This window comes from Moschus berezovskii, chromosome 12 (genome assembly GCF_049115385.1).
Source record: "Moschus berezovskii isolate FMDL1 chromosome 12, NW_MosBer_1.0, whole genome shotgun sequence".
Lineage (NCBI taxonomy): Eukaryota > Metazoa > Chordata > Mammalia > Artiodactyla > Moschidae > Moschus > Moschus berezovskii.
Genome location: NC_142471.1, coordinates 64,561,853 through 64,572,395, shown reverse-complemented (window position 1 = coordinate 64,572,395; position 10,543 = coordinate 64,561,853). Strand labels below are relative to the sequence as shown.

General features: G+C 52.9%; 1 protein-coding gene across 1 annotated transcript; it reads right to left on the bottom strand.

Moving 5' to 3' along the window:
• Window positions 1-45: 45 nt before the first annotated feature.
• On the bottom strand, window positions 46-9,331 carry ANKRD2 (ankyrin repeat domain 2). Its single transcript, XM_055424962.2, has 9 exons — window positions 9,180-9,331; window positions 5,498-5,599; window positions 4,071-4,229; window positions 3,854-3,961; window positions 3,268-3,366; window positions 2,815-2,913; window positions 1,592-1,690; window positions 1,383-1,481; window positions 46-349 (listed from the first exon to the last, which is right to left on the bottom strand). The coding sequence occupies exons 1-9, from the start codon at window positions 9,252-9,254 to the stop codon at window positions 200-202; spliced, it is 990 nt and encodes a 329-aa protein (XP_055280937.2). The 5' UTR covers window positions 9,255-9,331; the 3' UTR covers window positions 46-199.
• Between the last annotated feature and the right edge of the window lie 1,212 nt (window positions 9,332-10,543).

Sequence of the window (10,543 nt, the reverse complement as noted above, 5' to 3'; positions counted from 1 at the left end):
TTCATTCCTAAATATTTCAGGCACAAATAGAACAAATATCACACATAGCAAAAATGACTTTTTTTTTTATTGCAGTAGCTTGTGGGTGCTCCTGGGCTGTATGCAGAGGAATGGTGTCCTCAGCTCTGAGGGCCATTCTTATGACCCTCGGGCTGTACGCAGGGGACAGGCCAGGTGCCTGGTAGGCCAGGACAGGTGTTTAATCAGCTGCCACAGGCTGGGGGGTTTCCCGCCCACTATCGGCAGACCCCTCCAGTCCATTCTGCTCTGACTCCGGCTCAGGGTTCTCCAGAGCGTGCCGGGTGTCGGCTTGCCACAGCTGCACCAGGTCCGTGGGGGTCTTTCCTGCCTGCAGGAACCAAGAGGAAATCTGGTCACTGTTGAGAAGTCTGTTCTAGAAGATGCCTCACCTATACCAGTGGCCTCCAGTTGGGAGCAACTGGCAATGTCTGGAGGCATCTTTGGTTATGACAGCTTGGGGGTCAGGAGTATTTCTGGCACCTTGAGTAGAGGCCAGGGATGCTGCTCAAACATCCCATAATGTGCAGGACTCCCTCCACAACAGAAAATTTTCATTTCAAAATGTGAGTAATGCCCAGGTTAAGTCCTCATTTACACCTTTCCCTCATCTTCCTGATTTTCCCGCTATCCCTTCAACCTTCCTCTTTTCTTTCATACAGCTGGCTTCTTTTTTAAAAAATTGAAGTATAGTTGATGTAAAATATTACATAAGTTCCAGGTGTACAATATCATGATTCACAATTTTAAAGGTTATACCCCACTCATAGTTATTATACAATATCGATTATATTCCCTGTGTTGTAAATATATCATTGTAGCTTATTTTATACATAATAGTTGGTACCTCTTAATCTCCTACCCCTGTGTTGCACTGCCCACCCCCCGCCAGCCTTGCTTGAGTCACTCACCTTGCCCCCTTACTCAATTCTCCTCCCTTTTGTGATTGCTCTAGGCCCCAGAGAAGAGCTTGGATGAGGGGACATAGGATCCTAAAGAAACTAGGGGACCGCAGGAGCCAATACAGGGTTCTAGGAATGATTGTACCAAGTGCTTAGCTTCCTTTCAGCTCTGTTTCTCCACAACTCTGGCCTCCCTGAGCCTGGACTTTAGGACCCCCTGTGTTCTATTTGGGGGCCTTTGGGAAGTCCTCTTACTGACCCTTCTGGCTGTTTTCTGCTCTTAGATTTTCTGGATGTAGAAAAGCATAGAGAGTTGGGCCCAGAGAAGCCCTCCACTGAGACAGTGTCCCGAGAGCAGGCCGGCCAAGTCTTGCTCAGTTCTGTCTTTCCTCCGAGTGCCCGGGACAGGGCCTGGGAAACCAGTGCACCCCATTTACTGAATCAGGGAAGGAGGGAACTTACCAGGTTCTTGCTCATCATGTCAGCCCCATGCAGGAGCAGCAGTTTGATGATTTTGTAGCGATTGAGCCTCACAGCATCGTGCAGGGCACTGTCCCCTTCCTAGAATCAGTGTGACACTCAGCATGGTCTATGGGAGCATGTGGGAGCCCTCAGGGGGCACAGAGAGCCCCCTGCAGCAGGGCTGGGCAGGAGGGAACCCAGACACTCACTCTGTCTTTGGCATTGATGTCCAGGCCCAGGGATAGAAAATGTTCCACGATCTCCACCTGCCCTGTCCGGACTGCCACATGCAGGGGGGTGCTCAGCAGCTGGGTGGGAGGAAGCAGAAAATGCTGGCTGAAGGGACTTGGGCTCTGGTGCCTCTGAGGGTGGAGGGGCTATCAACTCCAGCCTTCTCTCAAGGAGGGGGAGGGAACTCTGTAATTTCCCATCATCCTATCTGATGAACTAACTCTAAGGCATTACCTGCCACCTCCTCTGGGATGCCTTCTATGATTCCCCTCTCACTCAGATGTGAACAACTGCTCACTCCTCTGCCCTTTTAAAATAATTATAATAGATGCCATTTATCAAGAGATGACTATGTGATGTACACAGCAAAAGCTTACAAAACATCAGTCTTATGTTACATAAATAATTACTTGATATACATTTCCCCATCCAATACATATAAGAGCTCTGCAAAGATGTTTCATAGATGAGCAACAGAGGCTCAGAGGCCATCACCTGTTCAAGGTTACATACAAAGGATTGAGTGAATTAAAAAAGGTGGATGGATAGAAAAGTGAACAGATGAATGAATCAGTGGATGGATGGCTGGAGAGACAAATAGAAGGATAATGAATGATTGCATGGGTGAACAAATCCTGCATCTTTTGGATGGTCCAAGGAGATCCAACCAGTCCATTCTAAAGGAGATCAATCCTGGGTCTTCATTGGAAGGACTGATGCTAAAGCTGAAACTGCAATACTTTGGCCACCTCATGCGACGAGTTGACTCACTGGAAAAGACTCTGATGCTGGGAGGGATTGGGGGCGGGAGGAGAAGGGGACGACAGAGAATGAGATGGCTGGATGGCATCACCGACTTGATGGACACGAGTTTGAGTGAACTCCTTGAGTTGGTGATGGACAGGGAGGCCTGGCGTGCTGTGATTCATGGGGTTGCAAAGAGTCGGACACGACTGAGAGACTGAACTGAACTGAACTGAACTGAAAGTCATCAAGATAGTGGATTTCCTCTGCTCTTCCTGCTTCCATTCCCAGATGGTGGTCTCCAAGGATTTGCTGCTGATGGCAAGACCTATCCCCAGGCTCTGAGGCACCCCAGAAACCAAACTAGCTCACTAGCCACTTGCTTTCTGCTTTTCTGCCCTCTGCTTCCCTCCCCTCCACTCTGCCACCCCAGCGTCTGTGAGCATTATTGCCTCACCTTATCCCTCACATTGGTGTCTGCTCCTCGGCTCTGCAGGAGTCTCACCACCTCCAGGTGGCCCCCACGACAGGCCCAGTGCATGGCTGTGCAGTCCAGCTAGGAAGGAAGGATGGAACCTCATTGCAGAGCTTCAGGGAAGAGCGTGCCCTTGGGGAAAGGACCCCAGCCAAGAGGGCAGGGAGATATCCAGGGAAGGGTGCAAGGAAGGACAGTGACACTCCAGTGGCTGGGCAGTGGGTGGAGTAGAGCTGGAGAACCCTCAGGGGGTCCATTAGTCCAGGCCAGATTTACAGACAAGGCTTGGGGAGGAGGTGGTGCCCACACAAGTTCACACAACACACTAGCGGTGGGGCCTGTTTGTGTCCCAGGTGGGAGGTCTGCAGGGACAGGGAGTCTGTTAGTGCTGGACCTACCTCCTGCCCCTCACCCAACACCTGCCCTCCTGCTCACCCGGTCCTGGAAATCCACAGTGGCCCCACTCTCCAGAAGCTTCTCAAGGATCTCCATGTGGCCCTCCAGGGAAGCTCGGTGCAGGGCAGTCCGGCGAAACTGTCCCCAGAGAAACAGTCAGGGCCCCCGCCTGACCCATCATCCACCCAGGCTGAGATCAGGGTTTATCCCAGCCCTATTCTGACTCCTGTGCTGGTCCCCGTATGGTCCACATTCTGCCAGCTTCTTCATGCTCTGTGGGACCAGCCTTGGAGGCCTCCTATGCACTGGGGACCTTCTCACTGCCCCCCAAGCATACAAGCTGAACCAGGGCATGGTGCAGGTGGGATTCCAGCCCTGTTCTCCTGGTCTTCAACTCTGTATTTGATTCCATCCTCTTTCCCCCCTAAATATCCAGGTACGTATTACTCTGGAGGCGGTTCAAGCTGGAAAGGGTCTCCTTAGAGACCTGTGTGGGGAAGGGAAGGGGGCATCCCAAATCTTCTGAGGGGCCCCCTCTCAAAGGACACGGATGCCTGTTCTCAATTCACAAGGCACAGCTCTAAGAGGAGGCTGGCACAGGTGCAGGGCCCGGAAAGAACATCACCTGATCGCAGGTGTCAGGGGAACCCCCGTCCGCCAGGAACTTCTCGATGACCTTCATCTTCCCCTCCACAGCAGCTTTCAGGAATGTCTCTTCCTCCACAGGGCCCGTCTGGAGGGCGTGAATGCAGTCATGGGGGGGCCGCCCCGAGGTGATCTGCGCCATCCTCCCCTCCCCCGGCTCCCCTTGCCCTCACAAGTGTCCTCCCTAGAACGCTTACGATCTCCTCCGGCTCGGGAGGTGGCTCCTGGGAGGCGGCCAGGGCTTCCCGTTTCTTCTGCTTGCGTTTTTTCCGCAGCTGGATGAGGTTCTGGATGCCGCCCACGTCGATGATCTCCCTCCGCAGGTCTAGAGATGTCTTCCGCACGCGCTCTTGGCCCTGCGTGGGGATAAGCCATCAACCCCACACTGGGGCGCGGAGTGTGGGGCTTGGGGACCTCTGAGCTGATCCGGAGGTGGAGGACAGAGAGCTCCTCTCAAGGAAGAAAGAATCCAGGTCTCACTCTGCCGCCCAGGACTAGGTGAAGCCAATGAAACTGACACAGATTCCTCAGATCGAGGGACTCCTGAGGGGGCTGGCTGGGAGTTGCCCAGTTTCAAGGCTCCACATAGGGTGGGAGGTTGATGAGGAAATCTCAAGGGCAGTTCTTAGCCCAGGCCTCCAGAACCGGCTCCTGATTCTCATCTTTTCATGCAGTTCTCCGCCTCTCTCCCTCCCTCCATCCCTCTCTCTGGTCATAAAAATAATACAGAAACATGAAAGCCCTTCTCTCCTAGAGGTAACTTCTATCACAGCTCAGTTGATGCCCTTTCAGACAGGATCATCCTTCCCATTGTGGTCTGGAAACTGCTTTTCTCTGACCAGCATGGAGATCTCTCCTGTCAGCACACACAGCCTCCCCACATCCCATTACCACACGCCCTGTTGTATGGCTGCCTCATCACTGCCGCTTCCAAAATGAGTCCCCTGGGATCCTGGACACCTGCAGATTCTGACTCAGCAGGTGTGCAGAGGAAAACTTTACCACCACCACCCCTGCCCCTTTTCACTTCTAAGTTCTTTGGCTGGTCGAAAAATTACATTGATGTAAGACTGATTAATAGGAGAAACTAATTTCATATGTATGGTAGTCCATAAAAATATGAGACTCGAAGAAGTGACTGAAGCAGGCAGCTTTTATACCTTTTAGGCAAGGAAACAATAAATTGGTGAAGCACTGAAAAGACGAAGGAGTTTGGATTTGGAGGAGCGAATTAGCGAAGAAACAACATTTTGTTTATACAGCCTTCTCAGCCCTGAATTCCTGATATTTGGTGATAAGGAAGCTCTACTTTCCTGATAGAGGGAGGGTAACTTCACATGGGAGATTTATCTCCTGCTTTCTGGGGAGCAGAGGAGGGTCAGTGTATTCTTCTTGCACTGGCTTTTTCTCAAATGACTTTATTTAAAATAATCAGTATACCAAAGTGGTATATTTGGGGGTGGCATATTCCCCTTCACAAGTGTGGGGTGGGGCCAGGAGGCTGCATCATTCACACCTCCCAGCGGTGCTGAGCTGCAGGTTCATGGACTATACTAGGAGGAGCGAGACTGTAACTGCCTGGCCTCTCTGCTGAGGGCAGATACTGGCTTCTCCTAGCACTTACCTTAACCTTTTGTAAGGACGGACTCTCAGGCCGATGGTGTTTCTCATCCTCCAACACCAGCATCTCCATGGGCAACTTCTGATGGGTAGTTCCTCGGAGTTTCTGGGGAACCAGGGAGAGGACAGGTTCTGGGATCTGCCTGCTGTGCCTAGGGGACCTGACAGCCTCCCCCACAACTAATTCAAGGACACCCCCAAAAGTCTTCCTCCTGTGTGACCTCACAGCCCTTTACTTGCTCCACTCCTGTCTGGTCCAGGAGAGGCCCAGGTCAGAGCTGCGCTCCCCACCTCAGAGCTGGACTCCCCAACTCAGCCTCAACCCCAACTCCAGTTCAAACACCTGCCTATTGACAGCCCTGGGTCTCCAGCAAAATAGGATTTAAGGGCTAGCAGAATGAGTTTTCATGAAATTAAATATATTCAATATTTATAAGCCCTGAGGTCCTTAGGGGGGTTAGGTTTAGGGACATTTAAAATTCACTTTGATAAAATAATTGTGATAAATGATAAGTATTTTTTAATGGGCTTATTTGACAATGTAAAACTTTGGGAACTCTGTCAGTTACCAACTTCTTTCCCTCAGGTTTTACTGATCTGTGAAATCCTAGGGCATGGAAACTGTTGCTCTCAGGATATCTGAGGGGTAGGACATGCAGCTCTCCAGCTCTCAGCTTGAAGTGAACTCTAAGTATTAACTTTGGGTGTGTGTTAGTTGCTCAGTCATGTCTGACTCTTTGTGACCCCATGGACTGTAGCCTACCAGGCTCCTCTGTCCATGGGATTCTCCAGGCAAGAATACTGGAGTGGATTGCCATTCCCTTCTCCAGGGAATCTTCCTGACCCAGGGATCGAACCCCAGTCTCCTGCATAGCAGGCATGGATTCTTTACCATCTGAGCCACCAGGGAAGCCCCCAAGTATTAACCTTCTCATTGTAATAATACAGGGTGGAAACTCTGTCAAGGTCTCCTCCCCATTTGTAGCTCCTACTTGCCTGGACTACTTCCTTGTCACCTCCTCCTCTCTTCTAAAGGAAAACACTCTTTATGAAGTGCAGGCCCCCCTATCTCTGAAGTCCCCTCCTTGCCAGGATATTCACTCAGGCTGGAGGGTGCTGAGTCCAGGTGGCAGCTGGGGAGAAATGACTCCTTCTTCCAGAGTTCTCAGCTGCCTTTTGCACTCCAAGGGTTATACTTTTCAAGGGTCATTTGAAGGCTGATTTTCCAGGGCTTTTTTTCAGATGTTCTGTGGTCCCCTGGCGCCTCCCTTCCATATGAAGTATACATGGTTTGAGGTCGCCTCGGGGCTGGCCTCGCTTGAAACACTGCATCTTTACCAGGGGACGAGGAATCGCCTAGGGCTTCAGCTACTACTGCATGTGGGATCTTGGCCAGCCCCTGAAGCGTCTAGAGGATGGGTTGGTCTTAATCATCTTGGCAACCCCAGCATCTGCGACAGAGGCTAGCACGTAGTAGGTGCTCAGCAAGTTTTTGGAGAGTAAATGAATGAATGAGTTCATGGATGATGGCAGGCAGGCTCATTAGCTCTGCACACGTCCAAGTCTCCAGTGATGACCTAGCCCAGTAAAGCCCCCATCGAAGAGCCCCAGTCCCTGGGCTGGTCTCCGAGGTCCTCCTTCCCCATCCACCCCAAGAAAGGGGTGCAGGCTAGACATGAGGCTCTCCTCTAAGAATGCTGATGGGCTGGGGCCTGGTGGGAACAACTGAGTCTCTACTGCTCACCCATGCCTTACTCAGACTCCATAGCCCCTCGCTTCGGATTCGTCTGTGTGGACTGGCATGCAGCAGGTGCTCAAGAAATGTTTCCTGAATTGAATGTTCGTCGATGAAATGCAACACGACAAAACTTCCACCTTACTTCATAGATGGTTGCAGAGATGAAACGAGAGAACGCCTTTCCACTTGTAGCTAAGTGCCTGGCACGAAGGAGGCATTGGTGGCAAGACAGGCTCTCTGGGCACACAGGGTCCTGACAGCCTTGCCACTATATTTATTGGATGAATGAATGGATGAGGACTGCTCCCTGTCCTCTTGCTGAAGATCTCTGTGTCCAGTGGCAGCGTTCCAGAAATGGTCCAGCAGCATGACTCACCTGCCTGGCCCCAGTGCTCATGCCCTTGGAGGAGTGAGAAATGGCATTCCTGGAGATCCTGGGATGCCCCAACGTGGGCTCAGTCCAAGCTCTTCCGAGACAAACCTGCCCTCGCTTCCCTAGGCCTCAAGTCTTCTTCCACCAGAGTCCTGACTCTCCCCTCTTCCTCCCTCCCATTCACTTTTCCTTTTATGAATGAAATCTACAGGAGACGCTGGAGACCCAGGTTCATTCCTGGCTTGGGAAGATCCCCTGGAGGAGGAAATGGCAACCCATTCCAGTATTCCTGCCTGGGAAATTCCATGGACAGAGGAGCCTGGCGGGTTACAGTCCATGGAGTTTCAAAGAGTCAGACATGACTGAGCGGCTGAGTACACACATACACACACACACACACACACACACACACATACAGCCTCTAAACAAATTCATCTCCTCCCTCCCATTCCTGGTAGGGCTAGTCTCTCCCCCTCCAAGTTCTTCTCAGGGCTGTCAGAGATGCCTTCCTAAAACCGGTCAGATGGCACCACTGTGCCTCACTCAACAACATGTAGTGGCTTCCCACTGCCACAGACTATCTTTCATGTGGCCCTTGCCCTCTGGTTCGTGCCCTGCCTGCTTTCCCAGCCTCAGCCCCGACTGCCAGACTCCCTCCTGACAGTCACATTTCCACACCTGGAAATGGCAGGGCCATTTCCTTAGCCTGGAATACCCTCCCCATCCTGATCACCACTCACCATCCTTGAAGACCTGACTCAGTGCCCTCCTGTCCACAGAGAAGCCCTCAAGAGGGTCCGTGGTTGACGTGATCACCCACATTTCGTGCTCCTTCATTCTGAGTTACACCTCTATTTCACCCTCTCTCCACTGTGCCTTGTTTCTGAGTTGACTGTGCGCCTGACATATGTCAGCTAAAATGAACACGGGGTTGGTAAGGGAGAGGCAGGGGCTGACCTTACTGAGCCCCTCATTCCTCCCAGCATCAGGCACTTGGCAGAGAAACTCCAGGTCAAGTATTTGTTTCCATCAAATGAACAGTGGGAGCAGCCCACACCTTCCTCCCTTACTTCTTTATTCCACAAAAAATGCAACCGTCCACAGCCCCGTGCTCAGAGGCTTCCCCTGGTGTGGCTGATGGTCCTAGAAAACCCATGTTTCCTTTGCCAGCATCCCTTCCTCACTCTGCTCCCAGTCTTTATCCTTCTTTAGGGACCAAACACTGGAGTTTTTTTTTGTCCCAACCTCCCACCCAGCAGTTGGGGGATCTCGGGGGCCCACACTCCCAGGCCGCATCCTGGCTGTCCTGCTCTGTGTAGCTTAGCCCGTCTTCTCAAGGCCCAAGTGAGCAGACAGGGTCTCGGGGAACCCAGCTTGGCTCACCACTTGTCTCTCAAGATCTGGAGGCTAAAGCCTTCATTTCCCACTACCAACAACCCCCTCTCAGGAGCACCCTGGAATAGCACCAACTGGGCCCTTGAGGACACCTGTCTTTCCTCCAGCCGGGTTCTGCCTTCCTTTGACAGCAGAGCTGGGTGTCCCCAGACCCACCTTGGGCCCCCACCCCAGCCCTACCTCATTCTCCTCCTCCTGTGCCAGCCGCTCCTCAATAAGTGCCGTGGCCCGCTGCACCTCCTCAGAGTCTGCCATGGTGCCGTCGCAACCCGCCTCGGCAGGCCCCAGGGGCTTTATATGCCAGGGCCCCCACCCCCGCCCCGCCAGGCGCTTTTGCCATGAGCTCACTGGCCCAATTCTCCACCTGCCTCCCCCACCTGTCACCTTCACCCCGGGCAGCCCCAGAGTGCAGCGGGAAGGATGGGACAGTTGCAACCCCTAGCCCCTGGCCTATTAGAGTAGGAGGGCCCAGTGCCTTGAGAGTGGGGATTGCAGGAAGGAGCCTGCCCGGCGCCTGTCCTGAGTGCTCAGGCCCAGCCGGGCCTCAGCCGGGGCAGCCGGGCTGCTCCAAAGACCCACTGGCTGCTCTTAGCCCTGATGGCAGTGCCACCTGCTGGATGCCTAGAAATCCTGCCCAGCTGGTGCCAGTGTGGGGACCGAAAAGCCAAATGTGGAAACCCAAGATAGGCCTGCGTTCCCAGACTGTCCTGAGAACAGGCTCGCTGGCTCTGGGGAGGCACAGACGCTGTCTCCTCTGGGCTGCAGTGCTGGATGGGGGGTGGAGAGAAGTGCAGTTGCCTCCCTCTGCCTGTAGCTCTCGCAGATCTTTTCGTCTCTGGCGTCCCACAGTGCCCCCTAGTGAAGCATCGCTGCATTTGGCTGCAAGTCCATGTTATGCTTGTGCTCAGTCGTGTCCAACTCTTTCCGACCCCATGGACTGTAGCCACCAGGTTCCTTTGTCCATGAAATTTTCGCAGCAAGAATACTGGAGTGGGTTGCCATTTCCTTCTCCAAGGGATCTTCCCGACACAGGGATCGAACCCGCAACTTTTGTGCCTCCTGCATTGGTAGGTGGATTCTTCACCATTGCACTGCCTGGGAAACCCATGAGTCCCTGGCAAACCTCACCCGTCTGTCTCAGGGGACTTCTGGGGGACTTACAGAGTCTTGCTTCAAAAGAAGCCACCAAAAGGGCCAGAATGCAGGGCTAAGCCCTGCTACAAGGACACCAGCTCCGGCTGATCATCCTTCCCTCCCTGGTTTCACTGTCAGGCTGCCCTGACTGGTGGTCATGCTCACTGAGAAAGAAAACTACTCCCAACTGGAGAAAGAGCAGACCTGCTTCACTGAGTTCCACACCTGGATCTGTGGGAGCAAGCCCTGGCTCACCACAACCCAGGTCTAACCTGCCAGTGAACCAAAGACACCACAGCCCTGTGCTTCCGTGACACTCACGTGGCTTGCCCTAAGCCAAACCACCTTATCTAAGACGCCCCTCTCTGCTTACCTGCATGCTCTCCCTTAAGGAAGCAAAAGACCCAGCT